The sequence below is a fragment of the Delphinapterus leucas genome, chromosome 6 (assembly GCF_059928025.1).
Source record: "Delphinapterus leucas isolate spDelLeu-1000000601 "Yukka" chromosome 6, BTC_Dleu_Yukka2, whole genome shotgun sequence".
In the NCBI taxonomy this organism is placed as follows: domain Eukaryota; kingdom Metazoa; phylum Chordata; class Mammalia; order Artiodactyla; family Monodontidae; genus Delphinapterus; species Delphinapterus leucas.
The window spans coordinates 104460530-104479050 of record NC_143134.1 but is presented as its reverse complement, the minus strand read 5'-3'; the positions used below and the strand labels follow the sequence as shown (position 1 = coordinate 104479050).

The 18521-nt window shown below is 43.9% G+C and overlaps 1 protein-coding gene across 8 annotated transcripts in view; it reads left to right on the top strand.

The window, feature by feature from the left end:
• Positions 1–18521, top strand: part of FKBP15 (FKBP prolyl isomerase family member 15) — a 57888-nt gene that overhangs the window by 37255 nt on the left and 2112 nt on the right. For 2 of the 8 annotated variants that reach the window (XM_089913614.1, XM_089913609.1), the window contains 12 exons: positions 79–186; positions 706–800; positions 1653–1755; positions 4706–4877; positions 6780–6916; positions 10620–10811; positions 11562–11714; positions 12674–12814; positions 13430–13537; positions 13850–14493; positions 15898–15994; positions 17452–18091. In XM_089913614.1, coding sequence (XP_089769740.1) covers positions 79–186; positions 706–800; positions 1653–1755; positions 4706–4877; positions 6780–6916; positions 10620–10811; positions 11562–11714; positions 12674–12814; positions 13430–13537; positions 13850–14493; positions 15898–15994; positions 17452–17529 — 2028 coding nt within the window. In that variant the 3' untranslated portion in view covers positions 17530–18091. The other 6 variants (XR_016393620.1, XM_089913612.1, XM_089913613.1 and 3 more) reach the window with 6 other exon arrangements.

Below are 18521 nucleotides of genomic sequence, written 5' to 3'. Positions count from 1 at the left end.
AAGTAGTCAGACCTTGGGTAAATTGTATTTCTCCTTTTAAAAATGTCATGAAAAGTCTTTCTGACACTCCTTTTGTAGGTTGAAGAGTTACAGAAACGTACCACTAGCAATTCCCTGCTCATTCCTAGCATGTCGGTGACAATGGAAACAAGCATGATTATGTGCAACATCCAGCGAATTATTCAGGTGAGAGTGATCAAGAACAGAGCACTCTAATATGTATAAAATAGGTAACTAATAAAAAAAAGTATATCATTAAAAAAAAAAAGAACAGAGCACTCAACCTGGAGATCTTGCTGCTGCTCTCTCTGGAGATGTACTACTGTTTGAAACCTCTACTCTAGGAATAAGAGCATGTGATAAATGCCACACAGAGTTGGGAAATTCTGGAAAATCCATTATGACTTAATTACTCCAAGTGACTTATCACTCTATTATCAGAAGGAAACATTTCTTTTTTGACCATATTCCAAAGTTCCCGCTTCATTTTATAGCCATTTATACATTTAGTCTATTGGATGTAGTGATTTGTATCCATCAGGTAGAATTTGATACATTGTTTTAAGTATTATATTTATGTGGACATAAGTTCTAGATTTTTCTCTCAGATATGTAATAGTATCATCTGTCAGTTCAAGTTGATTCCCTTTTATCTGGTGCTTCTCTCTTAACAACTTAAGCTAAACGTCATATATTTCGAATTAGGAAAATGAAAGATTGAAGCAAGAGATCCTTGAAAAGAGCAGTCGGATAGAAGAACAGAATGACAAGATTAGTGAACTAATTGAACGAAATCAGAGGTAATGACAGGTACGGGGCACTGGCTAGGATGGACAAAAAAGGGTTTAGTTTGTAAATGCCCAAGTTAAATAAGCATGTTTGTTTACAGAAGTTTATGTGTATTTCTGCTCTTTTCTGTTTCCTGCCTGTCATGTGAATTACTGCTTGTTGACTGAACGGATTTCAGGAGAAAGGGCTCAGGAGGCTGTGATGTAATGCACACCTGCGTTTGAATCCTGGCTCTGCCCCTCATTTGTTGTGTGGCTTTGGGCGTTTTATTTATTCCCACTGGCTCTAGTTTCCTCATCTGTAAGAGCAGTGTTAGTGCCTAGAAAACTCCTGATGTCCTCTTCTCTCTTCTGTGTGGGCTGACTCTTATTTTATCAACCAGAACTTCACTGATTTCCACATAAAACCCAAGCATTGTATAATTTTTCTAGATCCTTCTGAAAAATTTTTGTGGGGAGGGGTCAGGGGAACATGTTACAGCAGCATTTCACTTTAAAATATCCTCCCATATTTCTCTTCTCCAGTGTCTCTTGTCTCCCACATGGAAGGGGGAAGGGGAGTGGCTTTCTTTTCTTCCCTCCTTGTAGCCTTCATACTCCTGTCTCTTTCCTCTCTTATTTCTCCTCACCACACATGTTCAAATTCCTCTCCTCTTCATTGTGCAAATTCAAAGCAATTCACCCCGGTCCAGGTTCCTGCCTCCAGATTTGATTACTGCAGATCTTCGGAAAATCAAATGCTTTCAGATTGTTCCTGATGAAGGTATAGAGCAATGCTCTGACGACCGAATGTATTGATTGGGTTATACCTGCTATGCATTGAGCGCTTGATAAATGTTTTCTTTTTCCCTGTTTATTTCACAGGTATGTTGAGCAGAGTAACCTGATGATGGAGAAGAGGAACAACTCACTTCAAACTGCCACAGAAAACACACAGGCAAGAGTTTTGCATGCTGAGCAAGAGAAGGTAAAGTAACTGGGGAGAGAAAAGCCCAAGTCAGGATGTGTAGAGCCAAGGAGTGTCCTCTGTACGTCCTTACCAGTTCGCTTTTTAGCAGAATTTTTGCCATCCTTGAGAAGAGAACTAGAAATCTTCCAACAGATTTTTAATATATCCAACATCCAGATTTCTGTTGTATAAATGCATTACAATAAGTTGACTCAAAAACAATCACTGATGTTAGTAATCTGGTTAAGGTGAGGATTATACAGTTTATTAGAAACTAATCCTATTCTGCTGAAAAAATCAACAGACGATTTCTGTTATGCCACATAACAAACATTTATTGTGAAGTTTGAGACTGTTTAGTTTGCTCCTTCATCTGTGTCTGCCAAAGCATTTTAAAGTTTTGCTGTTTGACTTCAGTCAGTTCAGAACAGGTATTTTGACCTGTTTCTGAAGTAGCTATAAGGAAGGAAGACTGTTGTGGGTCTTGGGTTGAGATGACTGCTTTGGAAGCCCCACTCCTCCTGTCTTTGCTCCAGTGACACTGTTTTTCTGAACTGAGTTCCTTCTTGTTTGGGCTCCCCCTCATCAGCTGGGACATCGCAACCCTTTCATCTGCTATTTTCTCAGATTTAAGAAGTGTTTTATATTTTGTATTTGAATTTTTTTGAAAACATGAAAATTGAGTGGAATGTACTTTATAACTTGAGAGAAGAGCTTTTGAGTGATTTTCCACTCTGCTTGTTCTTTGGTGAGAGTGACCATCCACCCCACTGCCTCTCCTCTGGAATGCATCCCCTCCAGTGGTCTTAGCTGCTGCAAGGCCCTATGCAAGTGGTCTTCCCTCTGATATCAGTGAACTCTGGAGCCACGATAGACGCAAAGCCCTCTGAGCATTGTGTTAGTTCAGTTTCTGTTAGGCCAGTTGAGGCGGGACAGTGAGTAAAACTTTGATTCTACTTGCGGCAGGTGAAACTTCCTCTTCTGCCCGGAAGTCCAAACTGTCATTGTCCTCTGAGTTTAACAGATGAAAACCTAAGGCTGCTGAACAGCAAAAATAAGTATCTTAGAGCTCACTCTAAAGGTCGCATGTTACTAAAAAATTTATTCTGACACTTATTAAAACAGTAAGGAAGATTTTATTCAAGACTATTGCAATAGATGGGAGTTCCCTGGTGGCTTAGTGGTTAGGATTCTGGACTTTCACTGCTGTGGCCCGGGTTCAATCCCTGGTTGGGGAACTGAGAACCCGCAAGCCACACGGTGTGGCCAAAAAAATAAATAAAATAAAAAGACTATTGCAATAGGGAAGAAATGTTGAGCTCAACTCCAAATACAGTTAAGGGCAAGTGGGGAATTTACAGCCAAGGAGCAGAGTGAGGGGTGGTCAGTGGATGGAAAATTACTAAGAGGAGACATCCTGGGTAGGGGGATTCTTGCTAACGACAGGCCAAGGACTTAGACAGCAAAGGTTGGGATGGAGAACTTTGATCAGATACCAAGGGTAGAGATTCACTCTAAACTGACTTAGCAGGGATTCTTGCTAAAACTGGGCTGGTCCGGCCAAAGACAGGAGGGGAGAACAAGGTCATGGGCTTAGAGGAGCCTAACTTGAAGTGTGGTCAAGGAGAGAGACTTTGCCAATGTACACTCAGATACTCATTCATAGCTTATTTCTTTTTATTTTGTATACAATTTGTTTTATTCCCCCCACCTTTAAGAGAGCCAAAATATCAGATTTTAAATGTAAGCTAGAAAACTGATTAAGCCTTTGGAATAAATGTTTAAAACTGAGGTAGGCGCAGTGAATACCCTAAGAAGGGACAAGTGATAATAAGAAAGTAGACAGCAGTAAGAATGCATGTAAAGTATAGTGGTATAGGAGGAGTAATGGTAGTAGCAGTGTAATAGTATAGGAGAGATGGTCCAACCCCGTAAATACACTGCTGCCCAAAAATCATAACCAGCGGAGCAGTCACTCACTGCCTTTCCTGTCATCTGATTTCTCCTATTTTTTACAGGAGCACGTCAATTCAGGTGAAATGAATGTAGTATTTGTCATTTCTTTACCATTCCTTTTCATTGACCATCCTTTTAATTATCATTTTCATCATCGCCCTTCATAAACAATATCTGTAGACACTTTTCCAGGGTAGTCATTTTGACTTCATCAGATGTTACTTGAGAATATTTAGCTCCTGTTTGGCCAGTACAGAGCACCATTTAAAATGCATTGAAAAATAAAATAAAATAAAATGCATTGAGCAGTCAAAGAAGTTGGAGTGTTCCCTTCTTTTATTACCACTGTTCTTCAAAGAACCCCCAAAGCAGTTACTCTCACGTGACCGATCTTTATAGCACTACTGTGGGTTGGCCAAAGAGTTCGTTTCCAGGTGAACTCTTTGGCCAACCCAATATTAGTATAGTAGTGCTGGAGAGAAGTAGCCTGAGAAGTGGATTGCCATCAAAGGCATTCGATTTAAAATTTAAAGTACCCTTTTCTTGTTAAAAAAAAATGCTTGTTCATGATAGGAAACTTAGAAAATGGCAGGAATACCATTTCTCATGTATCAGATTGGTGAGATTTAACAATAGGTGGTGACTGTATACCAAGCCACTGAGTATTTTTTCATAACACTATTCTTAATAGTTGCATACAGGATAGATATATCAATTTGCTTAAGCTCATTTTTTAAATTATTTTGTGTTTCCATTGTTTGGCAACTATAAACAATGCTGTATCAGTCATCCTTGTAGCAAAATTTTTGTGTTCTTGCATAGTATTTCCTAAGGACAAAGTTTTGCAAGGGCATTCCTGAGTCAGAGACCTTGCACATTCGAGGGCTTGATTTGGGCTTAACTCAGGTTGAAGGTGGCCTTAGCTATCTTCCTACCGGTTCAGCCAGCACAGAGTATGTGAGGTTGGGCTGTCACCATCCTTAAAGTGACATCGTACTTTGTTACTGTTCAGGCCAAGGTGACGGAAGAGTTAGCAGCAGCCACTGCACAGGTCTCTCATCTACACCTGAAAATGACCGCCCACCAAAAGAAAGAAACGGAGCTGCAGGTACAGCTGACAGAAAGCATGAAGGAGACGGACCTCCTCAGGGGCCAAGTCGCCAAACTGCAGGCAGAGCTCTCAGGTATGCCCTTGCTGGAGGGGGCTGGGATTTTGACAATGTAAACTTAAAGAATTACACTGTTTCCTTCCTCCCCGTCCATTTGGCATAATGCTAATTAAGTTTGTGAAGGACAGAGCCAAAGGTTAAGGTGAACCAATATAAACCTATTACATGATTGTTTGGCATAAAGGACAACAAAAGAACTGACTCTCCATTTAGAGTGGATCAGTGGCCACAGTTCTGCTTTGTTTAGGCGAGTGTTGAGTATCCTTGGTACTTAGGATTGGCCTCATAGGCCTTGAAGTTAAACTAACTTGTGACTAATCTAACTGAAGGGTTCCTTTAACTTGTGACTCAGTAGAAGTGCTTCCTGCTGCAGTTGCCTCTTTCCTAGAGCATGGATTGCAGTCCTTCAGCCTGGCACTCAAGGCCCCTCCACCTTGGCTTATTTCCTGTATGTTGCCCAATTCAACGTAGCTCTGGACATGCTAGCCAGCCTGCTGCTTCAACACATCCTGTATTTCTTGCCTTGCTTTTTATCCATGCTGTTCTCTGGACTTGGTGTGCCCACCATCGCCAAGATTTGACTCCAGGTCTCTCCAAAAACTGCCTCTTTCAGAAACTTTCCCTTTTTTTTTTCTAGAATATTTGATCTCCTTTAAAATCCTTCATCTCCGAGTGCATTATTATGCCCATTATCAGAGATAGCCTTTGATCAGCACTACTTATATGTGTTTTCCCTTCTAGAATGCAAGCCTCTGAAGGGCAAGGATGGTGTCTTGCTCATCTTTGTAAAGTCCTACCCTTAGTATTAGTTTAGTGCCTGGCACAATGGTGCTGCTCAAGACATGGTGACTTGAAAAGCAGATTTGTGAAGACTGGCGTGTTGATTCATCCACCACTTTGTATAAAGAAAGACATGTGGAAGGCACAGATGGGACCAGTGGGTGGGGTGTGGCTGGAATAGCAGCAGAGTTAGGAAAAAGCAAAATTAACTTGCCCAAAAAGAAAGCTAAAAAACACTGATGTCAGTTGGTGAAGTGATACCTTGAAGATAAATCCCTTCCTTTTTAGAGCATCACTTGGGTGCACTTGAGGGAAAATCTTAGATTTGAATGTCGTACAGATAGCCTCTTTTCTGTTTTTGTGGTGCTCTGTGACAGTTACCTTAAGGGCACCATAAGGATCTCAAAAGTCTTCCAACAAAATTAATTTTGATGCATTACATTTTTATTTTTTTTATTTTTATTTTTTATTGATGTATAGTTGATTACAACGTTGTGTTAATTACTGCTGTACAGCAAAGTGATTCAGTTATACATATATATACATTCCTTTTTTAAAATATTCTCTTCCATTATGGTTCATCATAGGATATTGAACGTAGTTCTCCGTATTATACAGCAGGACCTTGTTGTTTGATGCATTACATTTTTAAGAAATATTCCAAATAGCTTTATTTGAGAAGGAATGTTTTGAAAGCAGACTCTTGGTAGAATGTCCCAGCTACCAAGAGAGTTGAGAATATCTTACCCAGGCAGTGAGAAAGGGCCTGGACCACTACTAAACAAAGATCTCAATGTGTTGAGTCCAGCGTGCTGACATGATGACTGAAATGGAATTGTGGGAGTGGTAATATTCCGAAGGTGGTCTCTGACCGCTTGGAACATTTCTCTTCCATTTTGTATGTGTCGAAGGTGACATGTAGGTGCGGAGATAAATATGGATGGATGGGGGAGTCAGTTTATGGCTTGATAAACCTGCTGTTGGTCAGTGAGGTGATGCTGGAAGAAGTGAGTGGAAGAGGCTCGTGTGGTAGGGTTGGGAGATGATGGAATGCAGCTTTGAAGGTGGTGCTGGGATGCCATACAGCCCACTGCAGCTCTGGTTCTGCAGCCAAGTCTCTGTGCTGTCATATCCCAGAGCTCCAAGAAACCTCTGAGCAAGCACAGTCCAAATTCAAGAGTGAAAAGCAAAGCCGGAGACAACTGGAACTCAGGGTGACGTCCCTGGAGGAGGAGCTGACTGACCTTCGAGCTGAGAAGGAGTCTCTGGAAAAGGTAAGTTCTACATCTGAAGTTTCTCTGTTGGGCCCAAGTGGCCAGGGTTAGCTGTTTAATAAACATTTTTATTTTCCTTTTAAAAATTACAGTTGCATGTGCTCATTGTAACAAATACAAATAATACAGAAAAGTATAAAATAAAAAATAAAATTTATCTTTTCCCCCTCTCATACACTAGAGGCAACAACTATAAAAGATGTATGATTATTCTTCCAGATTGTTTTCTGTGTATATAATATATACATACACATACGTATATACATGTATGTATAAAATAAATGTACATACATATATGTATGCTGATAACATTTTTAACAATAATGAGATCGTATTTATTTTTATTAATTAATTTATTTTTTATTTTTGGCTGCGTTGGGTCTCTGTTGCTGTGCGCGGGCTTTCTTTAGTTATGGCGAGTGGGGGCTACTCCTCATTGTGGTGCGCGGGCTTCTCATTGCGGTGGCTTCTCTTGTTGCGGAGCACGGGCTCTAGACATGTGGGCTCAGTAGTTGTGGCACATGGGCTGTAGAGCACAGGCTCAGTAGTTGTGGTGCATGGACTTAGTCGCTCCGTGGCATGTGGGATCTTCCCAGGGCTTGGACCTCTGTCCCCTGCACTGGCAGGCGGATTCTTAACCACTGTACCACCAGGGAAGCCCCTGGGATCATATTTAATACTTAAAAAAAAAAATTGTATTGTGGCCATTATACTAATGAGAACTTTCTCATTCTTTTTTTTTTTTTTGCAGTGTTGATTGTTTTTATTTATTTATTTATTTATATAAATTGGGATATAGTTGCTTTACAGTGGTGTGTTAGTTTCTGCTGTACAGGAAGTGAATCAGCTGTATGTGTACATATAACCCCTCCCTCCTGGACCTCCCACTACCCACCCCCATCCCACCCATCTAGTTCACCACAGAGCACCAAGCTGAGCTCCCTGTGCTATACAGCAGGTTCCCACTAGCTATCCACTTTACACATGGTAGTGTATATATGTCAGTCCCAATCTCCCACCCCCCCCCTCCCCCCTGTGTCCACATGGCTGTTCTCTACATCTGCATCTCTATTCCTCCCTGAAAATAGATTCATCTGTACCATTTTTCTAGATTCCACATATATGCGTTAATATACGGTATTTGTTTTTCTCTTTCTGATTTACATCACTCTGTATGACATTCTCTAGGTCCATCCACGTATCTGCAAATGACCCAATTTCATTCCTTTTTATGGCTGAGTAATATTCCATTGTATATATGTACCACATCTTCTTTATCCATTCATCTGTCAATGGACGTTTAGGTTGCTTCCACCTCCTGGCAATTGTAAATAGTGCTGCTGTGAACATTGGGGTGCATGTGTCTTTTTTGAATTATCGTTTTCTCAGGGTATATGCCCAGTAGTGAGATTGCTGGGTCGTATGGTAGTTCTATTTTTAGTTTTCTAAAGAACCTCCATACTGTTTTCCATAGTGGCTATATCAATTTACATTCCCACCAACAGTGCAAGAAGGTTCCTTTTCTGAACACCCTCTCCAACATTTACTGTTTGTAGATTTTTTGATGATGGCCATTATGACCAGTGTGAGATGATACCTCGTTGTAGTTTTGATCTGCATTTCTCTAATTATTAGTGATGTTAAGCATCTTTTCATGTGCCTCTTGGCCATCTGTATGTCTTCTTTGGAGAAATGTCTGTTTAGGTCTTCTGCCCATTTTTGGATTGGCTTGTTTGTTTTTTTGATATTGAGCTGCATGAGCTGTTTGTATATTTTGGAGATTAATCCCTTGTCAATTGCTTCGTTTGCAAATATTTTCTCCCATTCTGAGTGTTGTCTTTTCATCTTGTTTATGGTTTTCTTTGCTGTGTGAAAGCTTTTAAGTTTAATCAGGTCCCATTTGTTTATTTTTATTTTAATTTCCGTTACTCTAGGAGTTGGGTCAAAAAAGATCTGTGATTTATGTCAAAGAGTGTTCTTCTTATGTTTTCCTCTAAGAGTTGTTGTTTTTGTTTGTTTGTTTTGTTTTGTTTTGTTTTTGCAGTACGCGGGCCTCTCACTGTTGTGGCCTCTCCCGTTGTGGAGCACAGGCTCCAGATACGCAGGCTCAGCGGCCATGGCTCACGGGCCCAGCCGCTCCGCGGCATGTGGGATCTTCCCGGACCGGGGCACGAACCCGTGTCCTCTGCATCGGCAGGTGGATTCTCAACCACTGCGCCACCAGGGAAGCCCCTCTAAGAGTTTTATAGTGTCCGGTCTTACATTTAGGTCTTTGATTTTCATTCTTTATAACTACTACATAATAGTCTACTGTGAGGCTGTACCATAGTTTACTTAACTATTCACCTGTTGATGGATATTTATGTTTCTCTTTTTTCACTATTTCAAGCACTGCTGTTGTGGACATCTTTGTACTATATAACTAGTTTTGCAAATTCGTTTCAGCATTTCCATAAAATGGATCACTCGAATTAGAATTGCTGCATTAGGAGGGAGATGCAAGAGGGAAGAGATATGGGAACATATGTATATGTATAACTGATTCACTTTGTTATAAAGCAGAAACTGACACACCATTGTAAAGCAATTATACTCCAATAAAGATGTTAAAAAGAAAAGAACTGCTGCATCACAGAAGAGTGCTTAACATCTAAATTTTTGAAATAAATATTGCCAGATTATGCTTGAAGCGTTTGTTAGCTTACATTTCCAGCACTGTGTGAACAAGCCCATTTCTCCATAGTTTTTCCAACTCTGCACGTATCAATTTTTCTAATCTTTATAGTCTGATAGGTGAAATATACTATCTTGTCTTAATATGTGTTTTTGTTAGTATTAAAGCTTTTATATATTTAATGCCTATTTATATTTCTTCTGTGAATTCTTCTTAATGTCCTTTGCTATTTTATCTATTGTAATATTAGTTTGATTTAGAAACACTATTAAAGGTGCTAATCCTTTGTCAGTCATAGATGTTACAAATATTTTTCTAGTTTACTGTTTTTTAACTTTAATAGTATCTTTTGATGTTTTATAAATTTAATATCAGGGTAGTACTAGCCCCACTGAATGGATTGGGAACAGTTCTGTCTTTTTCTGTGCTCTGGAACAGTTTAAATATGAAAACAGCAACCTCTTTCTGAGGTTTTAATAAAACTCTAGTAAAGTCCTTTTGGCCTAGTGCCTTTTTAGGGGATAAATCTTGGTCTGTATTTTCAGTTTCTTCTATGATTTTCTCAGGTTTTTTAAAAACCAGTTCTTTCTGATCTTGGGGACTGTTTCAGTTTTTCACTGTTCTAGATCAGTCACTACTGCAGTGACCGTCCTCGTAGCACATCATCTTTGTGAACATAATCTACTGCTTCCTTAAATTATAATTTGTGTAAATTCTGGGTGTGTGTGCGTATTTTGAAGGTCCTTTCACAGGATTCTGATTTTCCTACCAGTAGATTGTGAAAGTATCTACTTCCGTCTATCCTCACCACTGTTAAGATATTCCCCATCTCTTCATAGAATGGTAGATAAAGCTCTTCTTGTTTTCCTTCTTCTTGTCACAATTTTTTTCTGCCAGTAGCCAAGAATGTTAAATAAATAGGGGAAATTAAATTGAAAAAATGAATTGTTTCCAGAAACGAAGTAAGGACCCAGTGATGTTAATAACTACCACCACCAACCATCACCATCTCCATTTATCCTCTATCAGACAACTAGAGCTGATGATGGTTCTCTTGTTCCTAAGAACCTCTCAGAAAGGAAAAAGAAGTCAGCTCAAGAGCGCTGTCAGGCTGAGGAGGAGATAGATGAAATTCGTAAATCACACCAGGAGGAATTGGACAAACTTCGACAGCTCTTGAAAAAGGCTCGGGTGTCCACGGACCAAGCAGCTGCAGAGCAGGTAATGGGAAGCTGAAGCACTTTGGAAATAAAAGGAAGGCATGAAGGACTCAGAAAAGTTTCTAGTTTCTTCTTTATCCTTTAGGATGAGATTTCTCATAGTTGATGGGCTAACTTTGGACAAAGGTGGAAGAAGAGCCAGGAGTCGAATGGAGAATCTTCTTCCTTTTTTAAAGCTTAGTGAGAATTTTACTATAAGTAAAACATGAAGGAAAAAATTCTTTATAAAAACATTCCAAACATAAGGCCAAAGTCCTCACCCACCAGACACCATCCTTCAGGCACATTATCGTCCTTGAAAAGAAGGGACTTATTTAGGTAATTAGGCAGGGAAACCAGGGATAGTGGCAGTACACAGCTGGATCTCTAGTCCATTTGACAGCAGGCTTTCTTTTTGTAAGTTCCTAAATTCATGTTTGTATGTTCTTTAATTAGAGTGATTTGGTGCCCTCAATTTGATCACCTATGGGAATTTGAACAAAAATAAGTTTCTTCTGAACCCATAAAGTTTAAGGGCCTGGATCCTGAAAAGTATGATCATACTAGGGCCCTGCCTTCCTGGGACCTGTCTAGATAGTCACACCTTTACCTGGTTGGAGTACCTTTTAGAGTCCTAGCAACCAAGGTCTTCCAAACAGTTGTTTCCTTGCTAAATCTGGGCTCTTAGCTTACTCTTTTTGCCTTGTTGAAGATGGGCTTCCTTAGATGTGACTAGACCCCCCAGCATACAGGTATTACTTTCTCTTGGCAGCTGTCTCTAGTACAGGCTGAGCTGCAGACCCAGTGGGAAGCCAAGTGTGAACAGCTGTTGGCCTCTGCCAAGAATGAACACCTGCAGCAGTACCAGGAGGCGTGTGCACAGAGAGATGCCAGGCAGCAGAAGCTGCTCTGTCTTGAGGAGAAGGTGGGTGTTTTCCCTGGACTTAGACAGCCTGGTTAATTTGAGGCAAACAGGTTGTTCAAGTCTTGCAGATCCTTTTGCACCTGAAAGATGTTAATAGCCTGAAAATAGAATCATACTTTCTCAGCTCTCCAGTTTATCAGTAATCTTTCACATACTCATTTGGGATGACAGGTCAGTGACCTAGAAAAAGCAGCATTCATGATCTGGACCATGTTTTCCATTATAATCTGATCCTTCATTTATTAAGCAAATATTTATTGAGTGCCAGTTGGGTTCCAGACACTGTGTTAGGGAAAGGAACTCTCTTCAAGAATCTCACAATCAAGGAAGGGAGACCGAGGAACAGAGATAAGCATTAAATGCTGTGAGACCCAGAAGAGGAAGTGCCTAGGGGAGCATGGCCAAGAAGGACAAGGAGCTTCAGTGAGGTGGGGAAGGCTGGGGGAGGCGGCAGAGGCTCTGGGCAGAGGCCCTGAGGTGGGCTGGAGCACAGGTGTGGTGGGATCATCTGGCATAAAAATGAGAGAGAGAGAGAGAGAGGGATGGCTTAGCGCCAAAGTCCTCATATCTGGAGATCAGTTTCTTAAAGTACCCAGTTGAAAAGAAGAAGGCAATCTTGTAGGTGAATAGGTTGCTTCTAACGTCCACTGTTCATATGTCTGTGTGACTAGGGTTATCAAACCCTGCCCCACCCCCGCCCCGCCTTTTTATTTTATTCTTGACCTGATGAGGAACAAGGCAAGTGACCTTGTTGGTAAAGAGGAGATGAAATTGTGAGTTGAGATTGAGTGATGAGGAAATGGAGTGCCCTGAGTCAGCAGGCCTGGGTGGGGGCGGAGGGTGTGGATGTCAGCAGACCGAACGAAGTGAGATTGACGCTTGAAGCTTAGGATGGTTCTTCTCCTCCTGGGTTTCCTGACCTTCACCTGGAAGTCCAGGTTCCAAGGCCACAGCCACAGTCTGTTTTGCAGTGTTTAGCCCTCCAGGCCCAAGTCACAGCCCTGACAGAGCAAAATGCACAGCACATCAAGGACCTGGAGAGCAAGTCCCAGATGTCTGGGGTTGAAGCTGCTGCTGCTGCTGCTGACCCCTCAGAGAAGGTGAGCTGCTGATTTCGGAGAAGTGAGCCGTGTCATGTCAGGGGATTGAATGTACACATCAGGCGTTCAGAAAGAACTTTTGTTAGTTTGTTGTGTTGTTAGCTTTTTTCCTAACTTTATCAATCTCCCACTTACCTGACTTAAGTCACAGTTAACCCATTGGAATCTATCTCTTTGGTGGCAACCCCCAAAGGGCCTTATCCTGAGGTTTTGACAGATAAGGGAAATGTTTCTAAATCACAGGAGAGGAGTGGGAAGTGTGCCCAGCATCTTCTAGCCACTAATCCTCGTAGCCCATGACAGCTCTAGTGGTGGCCACGGTGGGAGGAAAGCATCAGTGAGTGGTCTTTGAGCAGTCTTGGGCACACAGGCCACAGCTTACCCATCCTTCATAGCCCTCCTCTCGAGTGCTGCTCATTATTTAACATTGTCCCCTCCACAGTGACAGCCTTAGGCGTCTCAGTCACTGACCAGCTGTGTCCCACTGTAGAGTTCTAAGAGGGCTTCATTTTAGCCTTCCAAACCTCTCTCTGGAAGTTACATGCATCCCTTAGTCGCTTGATTTTGGCAGTGTACACTTTGATACTGTTTTTCTCTCCTCATGTCGTCACTCAGGTCAAGAAGATCATGAACCAGGTGTTTCAGTCCTTGCGGGGAGAGTTTGAGCTGGAGGAGTCTTACAATGGCAGGAGCATTCTGGGGACCATCATGAACACTATCAAGGTACAGCTGGCTCTCGATTGTTTCATTGAGATGGGTATCTTGTTGCTCAAGTACCGTCTAAGGGGTCCTGCGTAAAAAAATGATTCAAGGCTGTTCATCAGTAACTAGGATGCCTGGAATGACTTACCTGCACAGGTACGGACAGCCTCCTTTGAGAGCGGGAAACAAAGTCATTTGAACTGAAAAAAACTACCTGAAAAACAAAGTCACTTGAACTACATGACCAGTTGTGTTAATAGGAGAGCTAGGAGTGCCTAGGAGTGCCTCTGTTTCCAGTCAGTGATCCTCCCCTCTTTCTTGGCTTTTGAACAGATGGTGACTCTTCGGCTGTTAAACCAACACGAGCAAGAGAAGGGAGAGAGCAGCAATGAAGAAGAGGAAGAGGAAGAAGAAGAGGAGCGACCTCAGAGTGCTTCCGGACAGTCTCAGGCACCCTTGAACAGGGAGAGGCGGGAGCCCCCCACGGTGCCGTCAGAGCAGGTGGTCCAGGAAGCTGCCCCGCTGCCTCCTCAGGCCCTCCCCACTCCCCAGGATGATGCACAGAGAAGGGAAGGGGAGCCCTCGGAAGCAGAGGCGCGCTCAGAGATAAAAGAACCGGCTTGCCTCCCCTCCCAAAGAGCTCTGGGGCCCCCAACTTCAATTCCCCCTGCGCCTCCAGGCCCTGTGACTGTGGACTCTGCAGGTGAGGAGGCGCTGGCAGCCAGCCCATTGGGAGATGCCTGTGTCGGGGAGCAAGAAAGCTCCATGAGACTGCCCCTGACTTCAGACCCCGAGAAGGTGGACCCACTGGCTGTGGGGCCTGAAAGTCCAGGAGGAGAGCCTCAGGCTCCAGAGCTCCAGAAAGACGAGGATGGCACTAGCTCCGCTGCTCCCTCCCAGGAGCCGCAAGGCACAGAGGCAGCGTCTGCGGCCGTAGGAGCAGTGCCTGGATCCGAACACCATTCTCAGCATCCCAGGTGTGTCCCCTGGGCAGAGTTTCAGGAACAAGGCGGCTGCGTGTGGAGGTTGTCTCTGGTTTTTCCAGGGCTGGTGACTCATCCTCAGAGCCTGGCTGGCCGATTCGCTTACTCATTCATTCATTCATTCATGCATGCATGCATGCATGCATGTATTCGTAACAGGCTCTGTGGCAGGCACTGTGGTAGTGTGAGAGGCAAGGCAGAGTTCCTGAGCTGAGGAGCTTACAGTCTGGTGGAAAGACAGACAGACCCTTACACAGTTCAGCTCGAACAGCGCAGGGGTTAAGGGTGCTGACCCTCTGTGTGTAACTTTACAGTTGTCTCACCCCCAGATTCAGCCAACTGTGGGTCGTGTAATACTTTAGTACATATTCATTGAAAAAAGTCTACATATAAGTGGGCCTGCGCAGTTCAAACCTGTATTCTTCAAGGGTCAACTGTATGTTATAAATGCATGACAAATGCTTCATAAAAAAAAAAACAGGGTGTCTAATAGAGAATAAAGGGAGAGTTATTCTGCATTAGACAGAATGATAAGAGGGGCTTATTCTACTTTAGATAGAGTGATTAGAAGGAATTATTCTACTTTCGGTAGGGTGATTAGGGAAGGATTCTGAGAAGGTAACATTGAAGCTGAGACCTGAAGGATGGATAGAAACCTTTCCTGCCAAGAGTGGGAAGAAGCATTTGCAGAAAGCAAGAACAGCACGTGCAAGGCCCTGCGGTAGGAGGGACATGACACAATCAAGGAAGAAGGCACAGTGAGTGGGAGGAGAGTGGTGTTATGCTGAGGTTGGAAAACTCAATAGGAGCCAAGTCATGTGAGATTTTGTTGTCACTGTTAGAAGTTTGGACTTTAAGTGCAGTGAAAAGCTATTAAAGGGATTTAAGCAGAAGGGTGCCATGGTCTGATTTACCGGCTTTAAAAGATCGCTCTGGAGACTTCCCTGGTGGTGCAGTGGTTAAGAATCCACCTGCCAGTGCAGGGGACAGTTTCGAGCCCTGGTCCAGGAAGATCCCACATGCCACGGAGCAACTAAGCCCGAGAGCCACAACCACTGAGCCCGCATGCCACAACTACTGAAGCCCACACGCCTAAAGCCTGTGCTCTGCAGCAAGAGAAGCCACCCCAATGAGAAGCCTGCATGCAGCAGCGAAAACCCACTGCAGCCAAAAATAAAAAATATAAATAAATAAATCTATTTTAAAAATTATTAAAAAAAAAATCGCTCTGTAGGTTATGGAGGGAGTCAAGAGTGCTGGGAGGCCAGTGTGGAGAGGGAGGAATTCCTGGGTGATTACCCCAGGACTCTGTTGGATTCTTAACCCAGAGCCTGTGGGCATTGTGGCCTGGAGCAGAAACATTTTCCTATGACTTGATTTTCCTGATTTTTCTTTCAGTCTCTCTGAGGATGAAGAGGATGAACTGTTTAAAGGGACAACTCTGAAAGTCCCCAGGCCCGAAGCACAGGCTGAGGAGGAGGATGAAGACGAGGTGGTAAGGAAGTCCCCGGCGCTGCCGAGTCCTCACACTGCTCCCTGGGGGCCCTTCCCTGCTGGCTGTGAGAAGAGGAATGGAGTCTGTTGGTGGCCCTCTCCCTGGGCTCTGTGCTCAGGGCCCTGTGGGAGCAGGCTTGGGGTTGGGAGGGGGCAGCTCTGTAAGCATGGTGGGGATGGTCAGATACCACTTTATTCTTGACAAAGGACCACAGTCTCCATTCATGCAGCAGTGGTTTCTACTTTAAGTAAAGAAAGTCGGGCTGCTTCGTCCTGTACTAGAGTGCTAAAGCCTCAGGTTTCCTCAGCTCTGCTAAGGGATTATATTTTAGAATTGGAAAGGACTTTGATGATCTTCTTGTCTGGCATCCTCATTCATAAACAGACTGAGGCTCAGAAGGATGATTTACCTAAAGCCAAGAGTGCGTTAATGGCAGAGCTAGGACTACAACCCCAGGCTCCTACTAAGACCACCTGTTCCTAAGCATTTTCTGCTTCATCAGCCTGCTTTCCAATCAGCTGCCTTGTTTTGTCACAACATCCCTGGGCAGAAAACGGGTTAAGCCCTGATAGCGTAGCCTCACTTCTCGGGAACTACTCTGGCCCATGATCAGTCTTCACGGGACCATCCAAAGGGAAGGCCACCAGAGCAGAAGGTACCTTAGTAGAGGACACTCAGTGTGCCTTCTCCAGCATCAATCCCCGCTGCCCTATGGGACCTGTTCCCTGCCAATCCGGAAGAAGAAGGCCAGGGGCTCAAGCCATGAGAAGAGAGGAGAGTTTCCTCGGAGGCCCGTAAATCCCCCTTATCCTCCTACCTGATTGGAGGGTGTGAGGGAGGGAGGGAGACTAGGGCTAGGAGGCTGTGGCCCTGGGTTCCTGGGGTTTCTTCATCTCGGGATTCTCCACTTGGTCATGTGGCCAAGCCTCTGAACTCGACTCTCTCTCAGATGGTGGGGCCGCGTCCAGAGCCAGACAGACCGCCTCAGGCCACAGCGTCATTTTTTCAAATGTGATTGTATTCTTCCCTGCTTCCCTTCATCCTCCTGCATCCTCTTCCCTGAGGGCTGCTCTGCTTCTCTGTTCCTTCATCCGACTCCCACTTTGCCCTTCGACCCTTCCTTTCTGACACGAAATGTGTAAGTTACCACATGAGAGGAAACCTGTCCAATCAGTACACGTTTCTCAAATAAATGACAAAATTAGCCAAACAAAGTTGGTCTTCTTGTCTCTGTGTTGAAAGATTGCCTCCCTTCTCTGACTGCTTGTCTCAGCTTTTCTGGAAGCCTAGGGTTTGCTGGCCTCAGGGTTAGTCCTTTCAGTAAAACCCTAACCAGCAACCTCCTTTCCAACCTGGAGCCGGGAACAGATGCTGGTCACTTCACCTTGCCCAGGCGGGAAGTCCATCTGGTGGTGCAGGGACAATTGAGGACTGACTGCTCTTTCCTGTTTTGTCAGAGCATGAAGGGACGCCCGCCCCCAACACCCCTTTTTGGAGATGATGACGATGACGAGGACATTGACTGGCTGGGATGAAGACCCAGGAAACTGGTGCAAAGGTTTCTCTACCAACCTTTCCCTAAGCATGATTTTGCACATCCAGCCCTGGGTCTAGGCGAGCCACAGGGTGAGGTGAAGGTGAGCATCCTGAGGACAGTAGTTCAGATATCTGAGTTAGCCAATTTCTGAGCCCCCGCCTGGCCAGGTGAAGCCCAGTGTGAACCTGTCTTCAGAACGCTGGGGTGGTCAGCAGCCCGCCATGGTCCTGCCTCAGAGTCCCCCATGGAAGAAGGGCTGGGGGGCTCCCTTTCAGCCAGTCCCTACAAGAGTCCTGCCCGCTCCCAAGCTTTTTATTCTCTGAACTCTCAGACTGATCTGCCTCTCATACTCAACTGTGTCCCAGCAACAAGACTGTCACCTGGGGTTAGGTCTCCCTGGTAGAACCGAGGGTGGAGTATACCATCTAAACCCGGTTCAGTTAACAGCCTTGCCTGCAGTCCTGGGACATATATCTTTTCTCTGCCTTAAAGCTGATATAAGAGGTCAATGAATATTTGAAATTAACAAAACTAAAATAAATGTTTGCAATGAAACTTGACTCAGGGTGAAATCGAATTTGCTTCTGAGGGCAGTCTGTGCTCTCTGGGAATCTAAGGGTAGGAGCTGTAACAGATCTGGGTTGGTTAACATGCATGAAAGCATTGTGACATGTTCCCTTTTGTACTTAACCCTGGAACTTTTAGGCTTTCAAAGAAGGTCACCACTCTGCTATCCCAGCTCATCCCAGCTACTTTAAGGCTCAGGGCAGCAGGGTTGTCTGAGGACCAGTCCTGTCATCCACTGGCTCCTGCAGGTGTAGTCCTACACCCTAGGAAGCCATGCAGAGAAGGTGGGAGGGTCCCTGTGTTCTCTTGTCATCCATGATGGCACCTGAGAGATTGAGTCTTCACTTTGAGAGCACCTTCCATTCCCTCTGAGTTTAGGCCCAGGACTAATGTAGGGAACACTGAGAAAATATCTGTGGTCAT